The 26,416-nt window shown below is 36.7% G+C and overlaps 1 protein-coding gene across 1 annotated transcript in view; it reads left to right on the forward strand.

The window, feature by feature from the left end:
• Positions 1–237: 237 nt before the first annotated feature.
• The window catches only part of ZDHHC2 (zinc finger DHHC-type palmitoyltransferase 2), a 1,463,314-nt gene continuing 1,437,135 nt past the window's right edge, over positions 238–26,416 (forward strand). The window contains 1 exon segment of the mRNA XM_044062506.1: positions 238–802. Within this exon segment, the coding sequence (XP_043918441.1) occupies positions 676–802 (127 nt within the window). The 5' untranslated portion in view covers positions 238–675.

The following is a 26,416-nucleotide window of genomic DNA, read 5'->3' on the forward strand; positions in this document are numbered from 1 at the left end:
CCTAACATTAGGCTCACTAACTCGTATCTTTAAACCAAGGAGCACGAGTTATATGTCCCCAAACCTTCTTACCAGTTTTACATGAGTGTTACCTTTTGTATTCCATTGCTATATGTTTGCAGCTCGTATTCCATTAGTACCATACGTTTGCTTTACGCTCTGCTCTTGGCACACCATTCCTTGGAAAAAATGACATGTGGCTAGCTGACTTTATTTTGTGTTAAATATATTGGTATTTACGTTCACTGAGTGTGTGTTTACGTGACACAGAGCTAGATGTGTCGATGAAATACACAGATATAGATAGACAGGCAGCTAGATAGATAGGTATGTGTGATCTCTTGTTTTTCAGTTTTTGGTTTTTTGGCGAAACAGTTCAAGAAGGCAGCAATGTAAGGCTGCAAATCTACAACATCAGCAGCAATTCGGACGTCATGGTAACGAAAGTGGTAGAAAGGAGGAGTGGCCCATCCTCGCCAGTCCAGACACTGGAGAGAGTACCCAAAGCCTATTAGGTGCGAAGCGGAGGAGGCTGCCCCAATCTGCCAGGACCAGGCCACCAGTCCACTTGTGGTGGCACCCTGGGCACTCTACCTTGCGGGTGTACAAGCAGCGCTCCTGCTGGGGACTGGAGAGCAGGCTAAGACTGCATTTGATGCGGATCCAGGAGAGAAGATGGCGCCGTCTGGAGCTGCGACTCTTCGGAGAAGATGCCAAAGAGTTTTGTACTGGATCCCAGTTCTTTTCATTTCCATTATCGTGTGCTGGTCGTACTACGCCTATGTCATTGAACTCTGTATAGGTGAGTCTCCACCTAATGCCTACAACCAAGTATTGTTTTCGCAAATGCTTGTAGCATTTTACAACTGAAACATATACTGGATGTGCATTATCTTTACAAAAAATACTGGATGTGCATTATCTTTACAAAAACGCGTGTCGCTGAGTCAGTTACTTTATTAGTACTGCACAAACTCGCTTTGTAAGTTGTCCTCTCACACTTAACGTGATACTGCACTCATTCCAGGTTGTTTACTTCTGCGCACACTTGCACACTAAAATAATGTTGGGTCGAGCGTGCGTTAAAAAATAAAATGCAAGAAAAAGATTATATATATATATTCCCACCCATAACTTCAGCAGTATTTGATAACTGCTGACAGATCTTTTTTATTTATTTATTTTTCATTTATTTTTAAAGTGCATTGACCTTTTCCTCCTTGCAGAACACCGGGGTTATTGCCCAGGCTCAGTCATGAGGTGCACTGCCGCCTACTAACGCTATGGTTAGACTTTTGTGAACATTTTAATGAACGCTGGGGCCCTACCCCAAACAATTGCTAGAATGGGTGATGTCCCTATATTGAGTGCCTTTGTGGTGGGCTTTACTCTGCATGAATACTGAAGAACAGAGACGTTTCGTTAGCATTGTTTATTTTGTTGCATTTATGTATTTATGGGGATGCCCAGTTTCTGTTAAATATTTTTAATATCAGATCGCACACACTGTATGACGTTCATATCATTGTTAAGAAAAATCTCTTTCCTGTTACAAAACTTCAAGCAATTCTTTAGTGTTTTCAGTAGAACAAGCACGGATAACACCCTAGATATGCTGTGCCAAGCCTTGATCGCCTTCAGTCTTTGTTGTACTGTGTTACTCACTTTCTGAATACAGTGGCAACACCCTCATGCAGTACAGCCCCAAAAATGTTATTCTCCTACCTATACATAGGGTGTTTGGGCTGGTTTTAAGATATTCCCAAACAGAGAAAAGATGCATTTATTTTGGCAGAGAAAATCACTGTGGTGAAATCCCTTTCTTTTTTTTCCTTGTAAAAATGCAAATAATATCCTAGAAGAGGTACACAAGTTCTGCAGAAGAATGCAAGTGAGCATATTAAAGCAGAATTTTGTGAGAGTAGAAGGATGAAGTAGTCATCAGCATCTCTCTGTAGACACTCACACACACACACACACACACACACACACACACACACACACACACACACACACAGATATAAAGAAGGTAATGTAGTATTGTGTGTACAATTTCCGGCACTCAAACAGTGCTGCTTCAAGCAAAGACACAAAAACTAATATGGAAATCCAGACTCTTAATGTTAATATAAACAATGTGTGGTGTTTCATGAACTTGATTACTGGAGATGCGTGTGGTATGCAGCAGTTCAAGTAAATACACAGCAAGAGATGATTTTTGCCCTTTTAAAAATCTTAATTGGTTATTATGGGGCACAAAATAGTTGCACATTTTGTTTTAAACAAATGGGAGACTGGTCAGATGACAACAACGATTGTTATTGTAGTGATCTAATTATAGTTTGAAATTACCATGTCTAATAACAAACTCTTACAAAAAGCATGTTATTATACTAAAGCAAGATGCGCAGAGCAGGCCTTGTTTCCCTCATAATCAGCAGTGAGTCAGCTGTTACTGCATGAGTGTCATTTGTGACATTCTAAACATTGCCACATTAGTGGGGCTATATTTATTTGACACATAATCATACTAGCAGCTTTCACATATTCATTTGTCTTACCTTCAGGAAATTATGAAAAGTTAGTGGGTAATCCTGAATGAACAGCTGTCATCCAAATAGTTCTCTGAAAGAATCTAGATAAATTGCATTGTGGGCGAGGCCAGTCTTGCATTCATATTAAGTTACAGTGTTTTCTAATAAATGTTTAATGATACAGTAACATCCAGCACTGCTAAGCTGTATTTGTGGTATATAGCACTAACTATCTGGAAAATGTATCATTAGGAAGTTGTTTGTCACTTTTCTAAATATTGCAAAGGTCGCATGTAACCAGCAAGGAGAAAATAAGGAAGTTGTGTTTTTTTAGCTTCTCTTTTTTGCCTACAAAACAACAGTTTTGCTAGCAACTAGAGGGTTCATAAGTATTTTAGCTTTAAGTTCATGTGTTACACCAGATTCTACAAAATAAGTATAAGTATATGAAAAATGTGCTCCTTGATAACGTTTATTTATAAAATGTAATATATTTGGTAAAATTATGTCTCTGAACAGGGGGAGCAGCCTTTACTATTATAGTGATTTAGCAATAGTTTAGCTGGCAGTTTGTCAAACAGCAGTGGGCCATCCTCATTGGGAAGTACTTGGTAAGAGAAACAAAAGACTTATTGTAATAGAGTATATGAAGGAAAGTGAATGTCCATGGAATGAAAGGTTTACATTTAAGAAATACATGTACAATAGATGTAACACTCTTGGCTTATTTATTTTGCCAGTTTTCTTAACTACATCTTAAGCTACAACATCTGTTTTTTCAGTGGTTTACCTTTACTTACATCATGATATCCCATGCAGCCTTGAAAACTTTTATTATTTGTGATTCATAGCTTCCCGAGGAAGTCTTGTACCAGTCATCCACTAGCAATACTGTTGTAGGAAAAATAAGTTCCTTATGTTTTCTTTGCACCGTTAATCTTTTCTTTTTAGACTGTGTCCTTGTTTTAATATTTGTTTTTATGGCACTATTTAGAAGTCTGTGAATTCCACTGAAGTATGCAAAACATTCTTTGCTGCCTAACTCCACCCTCCCTGTTTCAGTGGGGTATGTTTGTGTTTTTATATAGCTTTTTGAGAGGACGTTGTACCCTTTCTTTTGCTTTGCTCCAAATTGCCTATAATTTAGCCATGTCTCTGTAAAGATGAGGTTCATGGTACTGTACATAATGCTCAAGATAAGGCATCACCAGCTATCTATAAAGTGGAATAACAGATTCCTCGTTTCTGATAATGATGTTGCATGCTTTGCTTTTCAGCATATATAATAAGGTTAAGGTACCAATGAAACAATGGATATTAGAAATTTGTTTACTGTTACAGCACATGAAAATGGTCTAGCCTGGTTCAGTGAAGTAATAACACAATACGATCCATTAACAGCTGGTGAAGTAGAACTGATCAGTGATTTTATGGATACTGTTTTGAAAAACAATTTAATTCTCTTCAGTGGTGAATACTTCAAACAACTATAAGGAGTGGCAGTGGGAGCCGCATGTTCCCCCATTTTTGCCAATACAGTGATATATATATATATATATATATATATATATATATATATATATATGAGAAAGTGAAACTGTATATAAAATGGATTTATTTTAAAGATGCCAGTTGTATCTTCATTATTTGGATGATATTTTTATTATTTGGTATGGAAATATTGCACATTTATGGAGTTTGTCAATGAATTAGAAATAAAATCCCATTTTTGAGATTTACATACAATTTTAATACACAAGAAATCCATTATTTAGATGTGTGGATCAACAGGGTTTTGCAAAATACAACGGAAACATCTATGTACAGGAAGCCCATGTTTAGTAATTAATTTCTGCATTATATAAGCAGTCACCCTTCACATCAAAAGAAAGGAATATTAAAGAGCCAGTTTATTATAATTTCAAGACTTACATCTAATGATGACAGGTGCAAAGTTGAGTTTGATAAACTCAAAGTGATGTTTTTAGAACAGGATTATCCAGAAGGATTAATAGATGAATTTTTTTTATTCAGGTTCTCCAGTTTAGATAAACTTGTCTTGTACCTATTATACATACAGGTTTATAATATGTTACTTGGATCAAAGAAATAAGTGGTATTGATATAAAACTTACTACTAATAATAAAGGGGTGAACAATATGGTGATTCATTATTTATCAGATGTATTACACATTAAACAGATTTTTGATAACAACTGGATAATTTTAAATAGCATAAAAAGTGTAAGTATAGATTTCTCTATTCCGCCAAATTTTACTTATAAAAATAGGAACAATATTAAAACAATATTGGAGAGACCCACTTTAAACAACAATAATGGGTTGTTTTCAACTGTAAGATGTAGACATTGTATACAATGTCCTCATGTTGATATAGATGAAAATGGGAAGATATTGGACACTATACAGAAACAGATGAGTAAGGCTAGATTCAGCTGCAATACTGATAAAATTGTTTATATGACAAGGTGTTGTTCATGTACAGTATTTTACATATGAAAGATGGAAATGCTTTAAATAAAAGGATTTACCAACACAATTATAGTATTATAAAAAAGACAGTAAAAGTACCTTAGCAAGGCATGTGTTGACATGTAATAATTTTAGTAAATTTAAATTTAGAATTTTGGAAAAAACTGAATATTCATACTACAGAGGAGACTGGCAAAACCATTTGTTGCATAAGGAGATGGTATGCATACCTCTCAACTGTCCCTGATTTTGACTCAAATTTTAGCTCTGTCCCTCTTAATCCTTCCTAAAACTAGTGACTTTTGGAGGAAAGGTAGTGAATTACACTTAATGAATAATGACAATAATTAAGAGTTATAGACTTCTTTTACTTCAGAAAATGTGTATTAATTCATATGCTCTGATTCTGTCAGTGTTTCAAGTTAATAGCACTAATATTTAAAAGTGTCCCTGATTGTCCCTGATTTTTTTCTTGACTTGTCCCTGATTCTGTTGAAATTTGTCCCCGATTGGTTGAGAGGTCTGATGGTATGGCAATTGTACATGAATGCGACTTGTGCACCGAATTCTAACAAATCCATTTCTGTTGCTAGTGAATTAAAACATAGGACTACAAGAATCTGAGAATGTATTGGTAAAAAAAACAATGATGACCTTTGGTGTACAATTTGTATGCTATAAATATTTCCATTGTATTTTATTTCATTAGTAGAGAATTTTATAATAAGATGTTATAATGTAACATTTTAAGATGTATGTGTGTCTTTATAAATAAGTATTAATTGGATTAAGGGGGTGTGTTCAAGTAGTTTTTAAAAGGTGGTTATTTCAGCTAACCTAATGGTTCTGAAGAAGTCCTGAACATTTTTAAAGGATGAAAGCGCTTAACCGAATGATTGCATAAATTCATTTTAATAATAAATTTACATACATGTTCAACTCGTGTGTGGACTGATCATTTGGTCACTTGGTCATGTCATTTTGGAGTTATTTTTAATTTTGTTATGACCTATTGAAAGCTGGTTTCTGTACATCTTGGGTTTTATCCTTCCATTGTAAATAACCCTTTAAGCCAGATTATGGTTGTAGAAAATCCTAACCTACCTCAGAAACCTTGTATGATATGCCTGACTCCCCCGCCCCCCACACACACACACATACACACTTCCACTCAAAACATTCACTCATAGTTTAAGGGTTAAGCAAAAGCATATTGACAGATTTTTGTAATACTAGGTTATGGTCATTTAAAGTATGTTTTGACAGTTCTTTCATAGTTTAATTAATTGGAAAATAAAACAAATGCATATTTTTGGCAGTTAATCCCTAAAGTATGTAAAGGGAAACTTATAATTCAGAAAGCTGTAGAGGTGACTGGTACAAAAAAAAAACATGCTGCCATGTTACAGAATATTTCTTCCTTGCCTTGTCTTGTAACATAACCAAAGCCTCCTGGTACCAAACTGTGGCATGATGCACACTGTGTGTAGCCTTAATACTCTGCACTATACTTCAAGATCAAGTCTGCTAATTCCTATGAAGAGATGTGAGTTCATATGGACTTCTGTACGTTACAAATGTGTGCAGTGGCTTTGCTATAATTATTTACAAATGAAGGTTGCCATGTATCATCCTGATTACATGCCAGGAATGTCTTGATGAGGTAAAGCAACTGGCATAGCTGTTTTTAGTGTTGTGGCTGACAGTGAATTATGTCTCAGAATGAACATATCTCAAAGCCTGCAAAATCTGGAACTGGATTTATTTTTTCATTTGTATAGCTTCTGCATTCTGAAAACTATTTATCCTTCCAGCTATTCTAACTCTTTACTGTGATCATCATGTTATATGTAGCTTACTTGTAAATGCTAAATGTTCTTTTCAATTCTTTTCATTCAACTACTGAGATCAGAAAATAAAATCAAATATACCAACATTGGATTTTCTAGTGTATTATGAGAACAATATAGAACCATAACTGTAATACAGAAATATAATTTTACAACAGCTCACTGATTTCATTATGTTATGAACAGAATGACTGCAGGTGATACTGTAAAGATTATATGATGCGAGCAGATAAATGTTTGTGTTGGCATGCATCTGCACAAGTAAACTAAGGTGTTGTTGATAGGTAGTTCCCTGTGCAGCTAGAAATTACAACAGGGATACAATATAATTAATATATATTAAAATGCTTATTGTTTACCCTTCTTAGTTCTGTTACTCTTCATAAAATCCTACTGTCACAGAAGATGACTGACTTTAATAATTAGCTTAGTTTCTGGTGTCATTCTAACAGGGTGCGATATTTGTCAGCAAGGAAGGAGATGGTCAGCAGACCATACTGCTTTGCCAGGGATGGTCTGCACCTCTCCCCTCTCGGCTTTCAGATATTAGCTAAAGCATTGTCCTCCCCTACAGTGCCTTTTTTTTTGGTAATGCCAAACTGAAAGTACTTCCAACATAGCAAATCAAAAACAAGAAAATCTGGAGGTGTTAGTGCTCAATCTTAGGAGTCTAAGCAATAAAGTCCACTCCCTACAAGCCCTCGTCACCATAGAGATTGTTGTCACCAACGCATGGTTTAAAGGCATGGAGAGCACACCAGCAGTGCAAGGTTATAACACCTTCCACACATTTACACAGACAGGGAATTTTGATTTACATCAAAAATAAATATACCTCAAAGCAGGTCAGACAGGACAATGTACTTGAACTTCTTCATGTTTAAATCACCGCAGGCAAAATCCTGTATCACTTCCTTGTAAGCTATAGGTCCCCTTCTATAACTCAGGAAACCCATAACATGTATTTAAACTTATTGGAAACACTCACCATCCAACCCTATTCATGGTCACTTTAATAACCCCACTATGAACTGGGAATCATATATAACACCAAACATGTAGAGCCAGAGATTCCTGGATTTTGTAAACACATACTCCCTGGACCAGATTGTCAATATGCTAACCAGGGGTACAACCATACTGGATCTGGTCCTCACTAATATAGGAGAGTACTGCACACCCCCTGTGTAATGTCTTCTCTGGTAAGGCTAGACCAGAAAATGGTCTCTTTTGAATTAAAATTAAACTTGGAATATTCTGATCTACTCTAAGGTTAACTGCCTATTACTAAGCGATAATTTGGAAAAATGTCAAGCTCGCATAAACCCTGACAACACTGCTGCCTATGCAGAACTATTCACAGAAACCCTACACAAGCATATTAATAGCTGCAGAGAGGCAGCTGTACCCACCAGGAGGAAGTACAGAACTACCTCAAAAAAAAAAAAAAAAGCAATCCTAGTGGAATTCCAACATCAGTAGGCTGTATAAGAGAAAGAAAAAAATCATGGCAATAATTATGAGGTATAGCACCCAATCATTGAGTATAATGCCCCATTTGGCATGTACTTCACTAAACACCTGCAACAACTGGAGAGGCCACAAAAGTACCTCACAAAGGGGATCTTAGGCCTATGAACCTATGAACTCGTGTCCTATATGGACAGACTCAAAAAAACCCTTCAACTATTCTCTGTCTCATATCGCCTACTTAGAGGCGATCTCTGCTTGACTTACAAAGCCATGTCTGACCCAGCTCTGTTAGAAATGCTACATCTAAAGAAATCCCAATCCTTCCGCACCACACACTACAGAGACCTCAACCTCATTACCACAATCAATAGAACATGCTGGAGGGACAGGTTCATAACCCACAGACTGCCCATGCTATGGAATAGACTTTCCATACATGTCAAACAGAGCATCTCACTGGCCCTCTTCAAGAGAAAACTTGATGAGTGTATGGGAAATAGAAAATTCATCCCAGAGATCACTCCAGTGGCTCTACTCAACAGAGGCACTGGGAACTAAGGTCAGGTGGCATGATGCCAGGGTAATCCTATGGGCTAGGCTTGTAAAGGCTCCAGGGCCATTAGCCTAGTACACACCTGTGAACCTATGAACCTATAAACAGGATAAAAGCACTCTCATCAAGCTAAACAAACAACTCAGAAGACAAATAAACTCTACCAAAACCAAATTTAAGGTAACTTTGGCCTCCTAGACCAAGGACAGCCATAAGGTATACTTTAGCTATGTCCACAACCTCAAAGGCAATACACAATTGTATGTATAGTTCATTGTTAATGGAGCCACCTATTCTGAGCCAGATAATATAGCAAACCTACTGGCAGTCAAATTCATCTCTTTTACCCCTCTCCCCCCCTCTACCTTCCCTCAGGAAATGTTATCAAATATAATCCCACTACTGTCAGTAGGGAACAGGTTGTGAATGTCTCTCTCTAAGGCCAAGAGCGCTGCATTTATGGGCTCAGACAATATCTCAGGATGCCTTCTATATAGCATGAAACATGACCTATCAGGCCCTCCGGAATTGCTTGTTAACTGTAGCCTCCAAATAGGCTTCATGCCTCACAAATAGAGAACAACAACATGTTCAAATCACCAAATTGTCCTCTACAATAAATGTACCTACTTTGACCTGGCCAAGGCATTTGACACAATACCCCACTCGGCATTGTTGACAAACTTAAGAGGTTAGGTATGAACCCTCATGTCACCCAATGGATAGCCAGCTGTCTCACAGGCAGGACCCAGGAAGTTAAATCAGGGAGTCCACCTCTACAAAGAAGCAAGTCCCAAGAGGAGTCCCTCGGGAATTGGTTCTGGGATCACTCATTTTTGGCATTTTCTTCTGTGAAGTCAAGACCAATGTCAAGGGACTCTGACTGATTAAATTTGCAGATGATGGCAAATTAGGAGCGGTCATATAACCCCCACCCCCACATAACTTGTGTCAGAGCCATGGACTAAAACTGAATGCCAAGAAACACATAGGAGTATCCTTTAGGAAATCATCCATCCTATCAACTATCATATTGATAACATACCCCTAAGAGTTGACCCAGTAGTCAGGGACTTGGGGGACATATAGATAGTAATCTAGCCTTTGACCCTCCCATATCTACAGCAGTGAGGAAATTGTTCTATGTTGCACAACTTGTAAACAAAGGTATGGCATTTTGGTCCAAGGAAATAATTGTTCCACTGTATTCAGCATTCATCAGACCTATCACTGAGTACAGTGCCCCCTTTGGTATGTACCTAACCAAGCACATGCACCAACTGGAACATCCATAGAGGTGTCTCACTAAAAGAATACAGGGCATAAGTAATATTTCCTTTGTAGACCACCTCAAGGCCGTATCCCTATATTCTGTCTTTTACAGGCTGTTGAGGGGAGATCTATGCCTAGCATACAAGGTATTGTCAGACCCCACCCTGATGGATCTCCTCTATATCCACAAAACAAACAGCACCCAGAATTACCTGTTTTAAAGACTTAAACTTTGCCTGTGATATAAATAGGTCCTGCTGGAGAGACAGGTATGTATTCCAGAGACTACCCCTTCTCTGGAACAGGCTTCCCGTCCATGTGAAGCTGAGTTCCTCTTTAACCAAATTCAAATGTAACTAGGATGACTGGATGGAGAACAGGAAATTCATCCCTGGTTTGGCACATATATCTCTAATGGACACAGGAACCTGTAAATGCTTCATCTCCCAGGCCCCTGCTTGTAAATGTTTCATCTCCCAAAGCCCCTGCTTACACTTATCAAGGGTACCAGAACTTGTTAGAGATTTGTGATGCATAGCTAGGCTTAAAAAGTTAATTGTGGTTGTTAGCTTAGTACACACATATGTACCTATGAACCTATGAGTGCCCAGTCTCATTGGAGTCAAAATGTCTAAGTTTGTACATTGGTAGGTACCCATCTACAGTTGTGTAATACCTAAAATAAAGAAAGCTCTTTTGTCTGTGAGCAATAATCCACCACAATATGCCACTTTCTTACAAATGTCACCACCGCCCAGTGACCAGCACTACCACTGTCCACCCACCCACTAACTTTAGAACAATGACAGTTACCCATTCAACTACTGTGACACCTGAAATAAAGAAAGCCATCATTCCTTCTTACTCAGTCTTTAGCTTGGGTTTAAAAAACAAATATCTTCAGTCACCAATTCTTGCATCTATGACATGATGGGCAGTCTTCATTATTGAACTCACAACACATCATTTCTCAGGAGTCATCTGTGCTCTAAGGGAAATACTGCACTGCATTTCAGTGAGCTTTTTATTCAACAGACATTTCAACACATGACTCATTTGTTCATGTTTATCATTTTCACTATCATTTTTCAAAGTAGCATGCATGGAGTCATATCTCGCTCTCAGTTCACATTAATATCTGGAGGATATAGTTTACAGTTGTAGTTTGAAATCACCTTGTGAGTAGGAACTGATCCTTACTGTTTCTATATTTCATTTAGTAGGGTCACTTCAAACATAGTTGAAATCTAAGTTGAAATGACATTCACAAAGCGTAAAGCAGTGGTAATCAAAGTACAACATCCCCTTCTTGTCAAATATCTGCATCAAATGATAGTTGTTATTTTTCACATACAGACTAGAGTGCACTTCTTTTTAACTCAAAATCAATGTATATACATCGGTTTGTATTTTTATAAAGTGCCATTAAAATATTATATGCCAAACATTTAGGGTAAATATTATTGTTAGTTTAATGGAAATACATTGAATTTGACATGTAAATACTTTTAAACCAGCAAAGCAAATAAATCAGCAAAACAGGCTGAATAGAGCTTACTGGAAACAGTTTGGGAACTAGAACAGTACAATGCTTGAGGCAAAAAAAATAAAATAGATTTTTGTTGATACTTTGCAGCAAACTGAAGCTTTTACTTACTGAAAACTGGTCCACTGAAGGAAAGTGCAACTGCTGTTTCCTGTAGTTCTGTGATGTGATAAAAATCCCTGTCTCTTACAGTCTGAAACACTGAAAAAGTGAAAGAAGACCATGCTCTCTTTTATGCCTCAGGACAGTATTGAGTGTGAGTCTGAAGAAGCCACATAGGTGAAAGCGCTTACTCTTTTATAATAAAGCTGTTTTTTTACTATTTGCGGACTGTTGGAAGAGTTTTTTACCAGCGTGAGGATTTTAAACTATTTTATTGCCTTTATTACGTGAGTGTTTTGACGTTCCTGCCGTGTTCACCTTCTCTACATCTATTTATCCTTTTATTAAATAAATATAACTAATTAAAACTGACAAAGTTAAGGTAGCATGTTTGCTTGGGCAATGTGTCAGCATTCTTCAGAATTTTCCTTCAAAATGTATTACATATTTGTTTCTTCATACTGCCATATGAATGTAAGAACACCGATTGTCATATATAAGCCAAATGCACTTTTCCACTATAATTAAAAAATGTACTCATATTGTGAATTCTCCATTTCTACACACTAAACATTATATTGAGGTTTTCTGGCCAAAACACTGCACACCATAGAATAGATAAAATAAAATATAATTTAATAAATGTAGTCCTGTTGGCAAATTTTAATACTTTCTCCATAATTTACATTATCAACATTTTTTTAGAATACCTCATGAATTTAATATTGGTAATATAGGTGTATGACTTTAAGAAATGGGTGCTTTAATCTAATTTACGAGCTAATAGAATGTGTTGCTTGGCCTAGGAGCATATTTGTTATCTAAGACCATTAATAATACAGCCACTAATATTGTTGCATGAACCACAAAGAGCAGCAGTCATGAAAGCAAGTGCCATTTTGTCTGGGTTGTCAAAGTAATTTATATGAGGTGGAGTATATTGTTGGTGTCAAATGTCCCTGAAATCAAGAGCTGGCTGTGAGGTAAAGTTGTCATGAATGCATAAGCTGACTGTGGCATTTTATCATCCTGGATGTTTGCCATTTCTTCGATTGTTATTTGACAGTGGGTATAATATATTTAAGTAATGGTATGGTGGGGTGTTTTTCCAGCTTTAACAAATGCATTTATCTTTTTTATTTATTTTAGTAGTTTAGTTTTTGTAGGTATTTTGAGGATGTTGATAGCTTGTTAAGGGATGCTGTGGGTTTTATTAGTAGTACATTCATTGTTCTAATATAACGCGAGTCAACATGGTGTGGTATCCTGTACAGTGGCACATTTAAAAATATATGCTGACTCAGCCAGCCTGGTGTACTAAATGTTAAATGGCATCAGAGTGAAGATATTACTTTTTTCCATGTGCAGTACTGTGCTTGTTGGCAGAAGTGACCAAAAATAAATAATAATTTTTTTTATTTGTGAAAGGGTCCAACTGCAGTCACGTGTTATTCTCAGTCTGCAGGACAATTTGTTTTAGAACTGCAGAATGTTGACCCAGAAATTTGATTTGTTTTTGGCTTTAAGAAGAATCTTTACAAAGCATGATAAAGCACTGAGACTTACATTTTTGCAGAGCACACAGGAAAAAAGGCATGAAAGTTTATAATGCAGTGATCAGACAAAAGATTTACAGTTACTGAAGGCTGAGAAAGGATCTGCAATTTATATGCAATTTGCCCTTTATGAAAACACAATTTTATAAATATTTTATTAATGTTTATGCAAATTAATTAAAGAATCACACGTCAAGCTGTGAATTTGGTGACTTGCCTAATTCAGTACTTTAGCACATAATCATGTGTGGTGTCAAAATGGTCTCACCAGAATTAAAAAAAAACTGACTGAAGAAAATGATGTATATAAACAGGCTTTACAGAGGGAAAAGCTGAAAATGAGTAAATTCAAGTAAATGAGCCACAATGTCTCTATCAAAAGGGAAACTTAAATCAGATAGAGTGCTCATTCAAAGCTTTATGTAACAGGTATGGTTATGGACATGATAACAGAAATGATCTGCTATTAATAAAGTAGGTATAACTGGCATCAAAATGAATAATCTGTATATGAAATGACCAAAACAAAGTTACAGTCAATCACACTGCAAATATTTAACTCATGAATGAAAATTAATTATTTGTGAGAATGATTTATCAATTGAATGTGCACACCGTAAGTTGCATGCATTATGTAAGGACATCAAATTCATGACCAGAAAATGAATTAGAAATCTGGCGAAAAAAGCTCAGAATTATTATTTTTTTGAAATTTGGCCTTGAGCACAGATAGTGCAGTTGATTGTAATGTGACAACTTTTTGAAATCTGGAGCAGAGGTTTAGAAGGAGAACAGCCTGAAGCAGCCATTGTGTAAGCTATTTACTCACTTTGGACACCATGTAATACTTAAGAACCATAAGAAGATATGGTTCTGTTCCAAAAAGTTGTTAGCATTTTTATGTGATGTAACTCTTTCTTAACTGTAGCCTGCAAAGCTACTGCAACCTTCCATGAACATGCATTATGGGATTCACTGCAGGATCTTTGTGAGTACAATAAACTCCTGATGCATAGCTCACCATCTTTGTTTGGTTGTTTGAATTATCATAAGAGTGGCATAGTGAAACAAATACAAAGTGTGACTCCAGAGTTAAAGTTTGGATCAGAAAATGACATCCCAATGATTCACATAAACAGTTTCATAGACTGAGCTGTGTGTGTGTGTGTGTGTGTGTGTGTGTGTGTGTGTGTGTGTGTGTGTGTGTGTGTGTGTGTGCGCGTGTGCATGTGCGTGCGTATGTGTGTGTGCGTGTGTGTGTGTGTGTGTGTGTGTGTGTGTGTGTGTGTGTGGACAGATTAGATATAGATATAGATATGAATATCTATATATGTCAACATAAAAAATAGCATCAAAATAAGGTTGACTTTAAAATTAATCAACTATCACAAAGTAAAAAAAAAAGTATTATAAATATCATCTGATGAGTAATTTTATTGTGCGGTCAACATGTAGTGTTTTGTTGTCTTTCTGAGCTTTTGGATTTTGATGCTTTGAGTTGTCAACCATACAGCGTATTAATGCTGAAAAGTATCAACAGTGTACTACAGTCATGCCCAACCTAAAACTACGTAGAAACAAAAAAAAAAGTAGCATTTCAAATAATATTGTTCGTAACATTCATGTAATGTGTAAGTAAAGTCCTTTCCATAGCACTACCTCTACACAAGACAGCTCAGACACTCATCAAATATAAACACACACACGCATATATATTAGATCTATCCCCAACCTAACCATGATCCTAAGCATAAACACTCACAATCGTACACACACATTTAATCTATCCCCTTGCCTAACCCTCACTCTAACCCAAAGCCTCACACATTCATATAAACAAACACACACACACACACACACACACACACACACACACACACACACACACACTTTTGGCAAAGCAAATATCCAATTAAACATCCATTTGATAAACAGGATGCTCGCACAAATAGCCCTGCACTTCTGGTTGTAGTCCAATCAGTGAGTATGTATACATAATCGGCAAGAGGTGTGGCAGGTACAGACTAGAATCAGAAGTATGTTAACATAAAGATTTTTAATAGAAAAGCCCTACTTTCACAATTAAAATAAAATGACTGCTTTAAAATGAATGCATTCTTCTTTTCTTATAGTTTTATGCTATCATCATAATTTCATGTACTAAAACATTATTTTACATAGCATTTTGAAATATAGACTTGTAATATTCCAAACCAACCAAACTATTTTTTGTTTTCCATCGTCTTTCCCATTCTGCTTCTAAAATACTGTATTATACCATGACCCCCCATTAATATTCCAAAATGTGCACGCTGATTGGCCAGCGTGCACATTGTAAATCGACTTATACTAATGGAAAAAGGTCTGGTCGCCCGGACTTTTTCCATTAGTATAAGTCTCTTTTTAAACACTGACTCACTATGTTAAAAGAGTTTAACATAGCAACGCAGGTTTAAAAAAAGCAACGGAGATCTCCGTTGCTTTTTTTAAAGCTGTCTCGCTATGTTAAACTCCTTTAACATAGCGACACAGTGTGTAAAATCAACGGAGATCTTGCTTTCTCCGTTGCTTTTTTTTAAACCTGTCTCACTATGTTAAATGGGTTTAACATAGCGAGACAGCTTTAAAATAATAACAGAGCGAGACAGGTTTAAAAAAAAAAGCAATGGAGAAAGAAAGATCTCCGTTGCTTTTAAGTGTTTCGCTATGTTAAATGGGTTTAACATAGCGAGACAGCTTTAAAATAAGCAATGGACATCTCCGTTGCTTATTTTAAAGCTGTCTTGCTATGTTAAACCCATTTAACATAGCAAAACAGTAAAAAGCAATGGAGATCTTGCTTTCTCCGTTGCTTTTGGCCACAGCTCTGATGTACTGCGTAGGCATGCGCAGTACATTAGAACTGCCGCGGATACCAGACAGCTGCGGAAGGGCAGCAAAGAGGCATTATACAATGCCATTATTTAAGAAAAGTAATTATTTCTTTTCTTAAATAATGTCATAGTATAATAGCAATAACCCACCAACCATGGGTAAATCCCGCATTACCCACACCCAGGCGTGGGTTATTGCTATAATATATTATGCCTTAAAAAATGAACAAGCACAGGAATCTCTCTAGTTCCAACGTCTCCACCACGAGTGTTGAGGAAAACAAACAAACAAAAAAATAAATAAATAAACTAGTAGTCTTAAAACTTTGTTGATGAGCTCATTCGCAATAATTTCCAAAATCATGAAACCCAGGTAGTGTTCCAAAGCAAAACTAAACTTTGCTTTGGAACACTACCTGGGTTTCATGATTTTTGGAAATTATTGTGACTGAGCTCATCAACAAAATTTTAAGACTACTAATTTCTTTGTTTTTTATTTTTTTTTATTTTATTTTTTTTATATGTTACTCCTTACAGCCAGTGTAATCCTCACTGTCTACTTGACTTTCTTCACAAAACTTTTCACACATCATCTTCCAGACACGTTTATATTTTAAATGAACTTTGATTGTCATTTTTTTATGTAAAACACCACATTATGTCATATACATGCATATATATATATATATATATATATATATATATATATATATATATATATATTTATTTTATTTATTTATTTATTTATTTAACATTTGTTGACCGGGGAAGTCCGACTAGGTTCCACAGAGCCTGTTTTCAGCAGAGGCCCAGGGAGAAATGCTCCAGATGCATGTCTTTGGAATGTGGGAGGAAACTGGAGTACCCGGAGGAAACCCACGTGAACACAGGGAGAACATGCAAACTCCACACAGAAGGCACCCCAGCCGAGAATCGAACCGGAGAACCTCTTGCTGTGAGGCGAAATTAACCGCTGCACCACTGCGCTACCCATATATATATATATATATATATATATATATGTATATATATATTTTTTTAGTTCTTTTTTGTTAATTATTCTTAAGATGTTGTCATCTATTTTTATATCTCACAAGTTTCTTTTAAAACAATATTGCTTTGCATTAATCTTTTGTATAACTTATTTCTTCCAGCCTGTCTTAGTTCTCCAACTCTTATCTTCTAATATTACTTATTTTTACAACCTGCTTTACTCAAACAACAGTTATTTTCTTTTGCTAACCTTTGATCGATTTCCTTCTATTCTTCCCTCAGCATTATAGATGACACTGTTATCCCACCCAACTTTTCAACCTCCTTCTCAACATTTTTCTCCATAGATAAGCAAGGAATATTGCTAGATATGATAGGCATTACCGAGAAATAATGGACTGCTTAGTGGTGGTAAGAGGCCTGATGCTGTAGGCACTGGACCTACACACACTTGAAAGGTCTGTTATTTCCATGTAATGTTTATCCTGGAGGTCAAATGATGTACTGTTAATTGTTTTGTATTTGTTTTATTTGTAGTATATACTTTTTATATGTTTGATGTATAGATGTTTGTTGACCTAATGTTACAAAGTTTTTGTAGGACATGTTATTGGTGATGGAGAATATATTTTATATCCAATATCTATATATTTCATGTAAGTATTTATTAACGTATATAACGTACGCACACATGCACACACACTCACACACTCACACACACACACACACACACACACACACACACACACACACACACACACACACACACACACACAAATGCAGAGCCACAAAGTCTCTCTACCTGTTTTTCTTACACACACACACACACATGCATACAGATGAAAATGTGCCCAGCAATTACAGTCACTTTCTTGATTGTATGCACTTCAACCTCAGATGTATAATTTGTGATCAAATGAATGAAAAACTAACTACAGTGTAAGGCATGGCAACCCCCCCCCCATCCCTCTTAACTCTCCTTTATTTTACAGAACATTTTTGATTTTACCTCATACTTTTGCTGTGTTTCTCAAAAATGTTTGATTTTCAGGTAAAATACTGAGGTTTACAACCAGTCAACAAAGCCAGGTATTACAGTTTTATACTTCTTATTGGTCAGAAAATACATGCTATGATGGAAAATTTGTATTACATCTTTTAAGATAATGAGGGTTATATTTAAAAATCTTTCCTGTCATTGGATGTCTGTCCCCCATTATATTTAGCTTTCTTCAGAACTTGAGCAGAAAAGGTGAGAAGCATTTTCTCTCTCTCTGTCTCCTTAGTGCTCAATTGCTCCCTCCCTCTCTCTGTCTGTCTCTGTCACACACACACACACACACACACACACACACACACACACACACACACACACACACACACACACACCACAAAAACAGACATGCATGCAATCACGCAGAATTGTATAAATTTTATTCCCACACTTGCTGGGCTTTTTAAGCCGAGATTAGAGAAGGAAAAGTAAAAAAGTAAATCCTTGTAACTGCTGCTGCGATTACTTTTGCTACTTGAGTTATCTGTTTATTTATTTATTTTGTGTTTGTTTATTTTGCTATCGCTAAATACCCCTGCTTATTGAGAGTAAATAAGATTGTGTCCATTAACTTTTTTATCAGTCCATGTTTCATGGCAAATTAACATGCTGCCATGAAGTGGTGGACTTGATTTTTAATGGGTGACACCAGTACACTAGTGTGCTTTTTGGAGAAGGTTTTTTTTTTTTACCAGTAATACGGTATTTAAAGTTTAGCTCATTTTCTAAGGTAATAAATTCACTAACCCTAGCTTTCCCACCTCCAGTGCCTGGTAGAAATTAACTGAGTTTCCTCTATTTCTCCAAATTCCTCTCAAATAGAGTCTTAATAATCTTACTTCCTTTTTGTTAGCAGCTACTACACTACCACATAAGTAATAGTAGATTAAAAACTACTTATTGTGATCTTTTTTCCTATATAATGACTTAAACATTTTTGGTTCTCTTTCTTTTCTTTTGTTTACCCTCCCCAATTTTGCTCCCTTATATTTTGTTTTCAGAAATGTAAGCATAACTTAATGCCATTAAATGACTCTGTCACTTTTATTCCAACATGTAAACCTTCTGCTTTAATATCCTTTATCTTAACGTCCATTGTTTTCTCAAATTATGTGCATATTACTACTACAATTCTAATCCAGTCTCATCTTTTCACAAAGCAAACAATTATGGTTCAGAATGAAATAGCAAGTCCACTTAATCAGGACCGAAAATATTATACATATAAAGCTAAACTATACAATGCATACACATACCCATTCATGTAACACTGGAAAGCAAAACATCACATACAAGTTGGGTGTTATCTTTTTTCCAACTTAAACCACACCTCTCAACTCATTCCAAACTGAGGCAGTAATTAGGGATTGTGACAGCTGGGGTGACCACCATGTAGCATTAGTAATCAGGAAATACTTCTGTTTAATATAACAAATGTCTAAAGGCGCCTCATTTAGGTCAAAAAAGTTATTATCCTACTGCACTCTGCTCTAGTTACACCCACTATGGAATACAGAGTACCTGTCTTGACACATTGAATTGCTAGAAAAGCCTCTGTATTTCCTAACAAAAAGGATTACTGGTCTAAAACCCTGAACTATCAATACAGACGTGAAGCCATATCTCCATACTTGGTGTGTTATAGACTCTTACATGATGATCTGTCTTATATCCTATTCTTTGAGGGTTCCAGTCCTCCTTGATCTCTTACTTCTCCACAAAGACAAACAAGACCAATAACATTAAAGCTAAATATGTGACTTTCTGTCAACAAATAAATAAATAAAATATGTTGGAGGAACAGATTTATTACCCAATGTTTACCACATTTCTGGAATCAACAGCCTTTATGGTTTAAATCAAGTAATACCCTTCCATCCTTTATGACAATCCTTGATGACTGGATGAGGATCAGTAAACAATTCCTTGGACCACCTTGCTTTGCCCTTGTAGAAGCAGGAGGTACATCATGAGGGTGACTATCAGCAAGACACAAATGGACGCAGGACTTGCCTACATTCTAATTCCTGTGATCCGATGATCACACAGCACCTAAATAACAGCATTATTTGCAGGGAGGCTGTACCCTCTGCACCCCTCAAAGTGTGACTTTATTTCCACCCCTCAAGCTCTAAACATACTAGTAAACAGAAAAGTAAACTAAAAGAAACACTTAACTTTTCTCTTTACTTTTATTCACCTGATCTCAGGGTCATTGCTGAACAGAAAACACAGTCACCTCCATTGCACAGAGAGATAAAGCTGTTACCCAGAAGACCTGGATTCAATTAACAGTCTGCGTGCTGGAGGAGAAAATGGGGGGGAGGGGTGTACCTATCTGTGAAGGGATGGGATGGTTCAGTTCACAAGGTGCTATCATATCGCTCCAAGAAGGGGTGGCAGAAGACAAATGACAGTGGGGCATGCATGTGGCTCATCAAAGTACTTTGTTTTAGCCTTTTAGAGAGTGTGAGGAAGCATGCAGCCACACGGAGACAGACCCATCTCTAGAAAACTAATCTTAAGTGTCAGTGACTTGTGTGTATCGTGTGTGACATGGTTTGGACTAGGATATGTAAAAGAAAGTAAAGACGTGATGAATGTGAAAGAAACAGTAATAGCCACTGAATGTACTTTTGTACCTATGGAAATGCCCAGAGAAGCCATGACTGTCTGATTCCTAAAGTCTCTGATCGTTCGTTAAACCAAGAACGCCACTGCCCTGCTCTAAACCTAAAGTACCCAATCATTCCATAACCCTAAAACTCCATTCCTACTCCCTAACCCTAAAGTCTTCTCCTGTTCTCTAAACCTAAAATTCCCTACCTGCTCACTAAAGTCCCTGATGATTCCTTAAACCTAAAACTCCCCTACACTCCCTAAACTTAAAACTCCCTTCTCAATCCCTAAACCTAAAATCTTAAATTGTTCTCTATCCCTAAAGTCCCCTCCTCCTCCCCCGTCATAAACATAAAGCTTCCCCCTTCCTAACCCTAAATCCCCTTACCAATCACTGTCTAAACCTCTAACCTGCACTGTCACCACCTCCCACTTCCTTCTTACAGCTGCCACATTAACCTTGCCTAAAGTCAGCTATTGTTTTCCAGCAAGGTGCATCAACTCCACTGTCTCCCCATGGCTACAGCAGCTCGCCCAAACGTAGTCAAGTTTAAGCAAGTGTAGACAGATGTGTATGCTACAAGACACCTGAGTCCCTGGCTGAACTCACTGGGAAAAATGCTTGGACCAGCGTATGCATACTTGAACCACAGGTGCAGAACCTTCAGGGACACCACTGTATACTTAAGCAGAACCAAAATTTAGTGAGAAGGCATAATTAAGTGTATGAAGGAGCCTGTAGTACCTATCAAGAAGGGAGAGCTATAGATTTGAAAATATTGATTAGAAAAGGGGAACACAAAATATAAAAGTTGTATAATTTAAAGGTAATTTATTTAATCCTTTAATAATTTGTAAGAAACTAGGTATATCATCACTGTAACATGTGAAGTGCTAATATCTTGTGTTGATGTTATACCACCATGTAATAAAAACTAAAATTTTAGCAGTTATGCACTTAAATATGAAAGCCTGTTCAGCCCACTTAATTATAATATAAAAAGCTTGATTAGCCCACTTAATTATTTATTTAGCATTTGTTTAGTGGGAAAGTCCAACTGGGACAGAGCCTGTTTTCAGCAGAGGCCTGGGGAGAAACACTCCAGATGCATGAATGCTTGGACCAGCGTATGCATACTTGAACCACAGGTGCAGAACCTTCAGGGACACCACTGTATATTTAAGCAGAACCAGAATTTAGTGAGAAGGCATAATTAAGTGTATAAAGGAGCCTGTAGTACCTATCAAGAAGGGAGAGCTATAAGATTTGAAAATATTGATTAGAAAAGGGGAGCACAAAATATAAAAAGTTGTATAATTTAAAGGTAATTTATTTAATCCTTTAATAATTTGTAAGAAACTAGGTATATCATCACTGTCACATGTGAAGTGCTAATATCTTGTGTTGATGTTATACCACCATATAATAAAAACTAAAACTTTAGCAGTTATGCACTTAAATATGAAAGCCTGTTCAGCCCACTTAATTATAATATAAAAAGCTTGATTAGCCCACTTAATTATTTATTTAGCAGTTGTTTAGTGGGAAAGTCCAACTGGGACAGAGCCTGTTTTCAGCAGAGGCCTGGGGAGAAACACTCCAGATGCATGAACCCCCCCCCCCCCACACACACACACACACACACACACAAGGAAGACATGTAGACTCTGCACATAAGGCACCCCAGGTGAGAATCAAACCAGAAAGCCTCTTGGTGGTGAGTTGACAATGCTAATTACTGCACCATTTGTTCTGTTTCCTGTTTACTGAAGCTATTCATATCAAAGTTGCAGACAGGCATATTTGTTAGATGAGTCCCTTTTGTTTCAAACATTTCTAAGAAAAAATATGGCCTGGTAAGGCCAGAATATGTTTAAACAGCTTAGTCTGATGCCTACAGTACAGAAATGTGCATTACCTGCTCAGAAATAATCTTGTTTATCTAAACATCCATCCATCTTAATAACCTTTTAGCATCACAGCACATTCACCCAATGCAAGATATCTCCCAATACCTTCCTGAATTTAACCCTTAGTCCTCTTTTATACTCCTCCTCTCACCTGAAGCAACACTGCTATAACTGTAGAAACTTAAGTTCTAGCTACTCTTACAGGAATCTTAACCCCTTTTACTGCATATGACTGCAAAATCATTTTAATTGCTATACTTTATTGTTATACTTTATATACATATATAAATGTATATATATATATATATATATATATATATATACATATATAAATGTATATATATATATATATATATATATATATATATATATATATATACCGGAATGCTGAAGAATTTCACAGGGTAAGTATCCGAATAGCTACCATCTTACAATGAAACACACTGCACTACCTTAAACCCACCCAGGTGAGGGGCTATGCCTCTCACACCACCCAATGTGGGGGGGTGGTGCCACACACACACCCTAACTAAATATACCAACTTTGAGATCGCACTACAATGGGGAAAAGGGCAATTTCCCCTTGTTGGCCACCAGGTTACTTAACATGAACTACCACATAGGCAGCAATCTACTTAACACCGAATGTGTGATAAGAGACCTTGGGACCCAGGTTGACAGTAGTCTCTCCACATCGCCACAGTAGTCAGGAAGTCCTTCTACATGGCACACCTCATCATAAAAGGGTTCTCATCCAGGAAAAAAGAGGTCATTGTTCTCCTCTACTTTACACTCATTAGACCCATTATAAAGTACAACGCCTCTTTTGGAATGTACCTCACAAGACATCTGCAGCTGGAAAGGCCACAGAAGTACCTCACAAAGATGATTACTGGCCTCAAAAAAATGCCCTACACTGACCGCCTCAAAAAACTCCAGCTTTACTCCATAGCATATCGCCTACTGAGAGGTGATAGCTGCCTAACATATAAAGCTATGTCAAACCCAGAGCTGTTGGACATGCTACACCTAAAGAAATCCCAATCCCTCCGAGCTACACACTCTAGGGACATAAACCTTGTCACCACAATAAACAGGACTTGCTGGAGGGATAGATTCCTGTCCCAGAGACTTCCCATACTCTGAAACAGGCGACCCATCTATGTCAAGCAAAATTCTTCATTAGCCCTCTTCAAGAAAAATCTTGATGAGTGGATGGGAAATGGGAAATACACCCCGGGGATCACTTCTGTGTCTCTGCTCGTCAGTGGCACAGGAAAATAACTTTCTTGGGTGGCGTAAGCCAGGGAACCTTGTTGGCTAGGCTTACGTAGGCCCTTGGGCCGATAGCCTAGTACCTACCTATGAACCATGTGAAATCCTTCGGCATTCTGGTCATTCATGAAACTGAAGTTTTGCTGATGTCTTTTCGTTCATTTCATCTTCAGTAATATAGGATTACAGCCTTTTCAGGTAGATCCATAGATAGATATATCATTTTGCAACGTCATCTACTTGCAAACTGCAAATGCATTGTAAATAACAGTGTTTTTTCTCATTGTATATCATTTTGTACAAAATGCTTTTTTTTCTTTCATGTTATTTTCTGTCTCTTCCTATGTATTTCCAGTGTTGGAGCTTTCCTCCCCATGCTTTCGCCAAAAAAGGGTATTAACCCATCCCAATCTGATTTTCCCAGTTAAAAAAAGCAATAAATAAATAAATAAAGAGCAATACAACTAGATTACATAATATTGCAGTGTCTGCAGTTAATTCAACCCAAACTACAATTAGTAGATGCAGCTGAGTGGGAATTCAGAGCACTAGACAGATTAAGCTTAAAAGCATTTGTTATGGCTGAATAGATGTAAAATAGCATAGAGTGCATATAGAGAACAGTACACTGTGAAGGCTCAGAAACCCAAACTTAAATCAATCAAAGGAGAGGAAGTGGGGGATTGCTACACTATGTCAAAAAGGCTGTGTTTCTTTAGGAATGAGAAAGCATCTATTATACATGGACATTGTGTCTGTGTACCCTCCCTTTACTGCAGAATATAAGCCTTAGCAGGCTGTCTGCACGCGTGCAGGGATTTCATTATTTTACAAATTAATTATTGTGTGAAAACACAATGCTCAGTTAAGGGTAACAGCTGTCTACGTGCAAACATTAAGTAGCAATTTTTCTGATTTAGTTAATTTTACTTTTATGGTTTAAATTCTGCATTAAGATGTATTAAATAATTTGCTCATTCTAAATGTAGGTCAGTAGCAACACTTGAGAAAAGGAAGTGACTATAGGGCTAACCTGTAAGTAGAACTATTAATTGCCTGAAGGAAGATATGGAATATACCAGATCAGCACTGCATCGGGCATCAATAAGGCTTAGTTAATCCACCTGTAAGAATTACATCGGTTTTTAAGAAATTTTCTTATATTATTTAGATCTTGCAAATATGTGTGTTCATTTGGGTTGACCTAAATACTATTAAAAAGTATACATTTACAGTCTTGAATGTGTAAATAAATTTTAAGTGCCAAATTTGCTCATTACTGCAAAGCAACCTATTAGAAATATCAGTTTAGTGTTTGAGATATGTGATGAAATAGCAGACAATTATCAAATCCATTTACAGAGAAACATAATAACAGAACCCTATCCATAAAATATCACAATTTAGTAGTATAAAAATTAAACAAATAAGAGTCTTTGCAGGTGGGCTACCCACTGTACCTCATGTGAAGTTTTGCCGTCCACACTTCATTACTTAAATGCATTAACTCCCCAGTCAAAAAACATCAGAGAGTGGGCAAACAACAGCTAATCAAGCAAAAATTCTGTTCCCTGTTTGCAGCAAAAAACTTGTAATCAAACTGCACATAAAGTTCAGAAAAGCCAACATAAAAAATTTCTCATTCCCTCACATTCATTGCCTCCAAACTAAGAAAAAGAACCGGTGATCACACACAGAGACCAACAATTCTACACACTTTACAATGACAACAGCAGTACTTAATGTTACTTCAATTCAGTGTGTGTGGTCCAGTCGCTAATGATTTGATGGGCGCACCTAAGATGAAACAACCTGCTACTGGTGTTTGAATTCTCCAGCTGATTTTGCAAAGGCATATTGTCCGGCTTGTTATGTAGAGATACCTGGTATCAATGTGGAATATGTATTAGAAAAAAAAATAAATGTTGAAACAGTCATCAAAATATGAGCTATCTGAATGACAAGCTAACTTTTCTTTGGATACAAAAACAGGTCATGCTTAGCAAGGAATTAGTTTTGTTATTATCTGGGTAAAACTATTCTATATTGCACAGGGTTTGTGCATGAAAGAATTTCCACATAATAAAATATTATTTCACTGTATCAGAAAACTGATTAGGAAAATTATAAATATAACTTGTTATTAATAAACAGGAATGTGATCACACAGCCATGTTATATGGTGAATGTACTTGCAAATAAGTTTTGTACAAATTCATTATAAACAAATACACGTGTCAGTGCTATAGAATAAAGGAATGAAGACATCCTTGATATACCTACAGTTATAACTGTTGCCACAAGTTAAGTTA

The sequence above is a fragment of the Protopterus annectens genome, chromosome 2.part1 (genome assembly GCF_019279795.1).
Source record: "Protopterus annectens isolate FY-2018-M chromosome 2.part1, PAN1.0, whole genome shotgun sequence".
In the NCBI taxonomy this organism is placed as follows: domain Eukaryota; kingdom Metazoa; phylum Chordata; order Ceratodontiformes; family Protopteridae; genus Protopterus; species Protopterus annectens.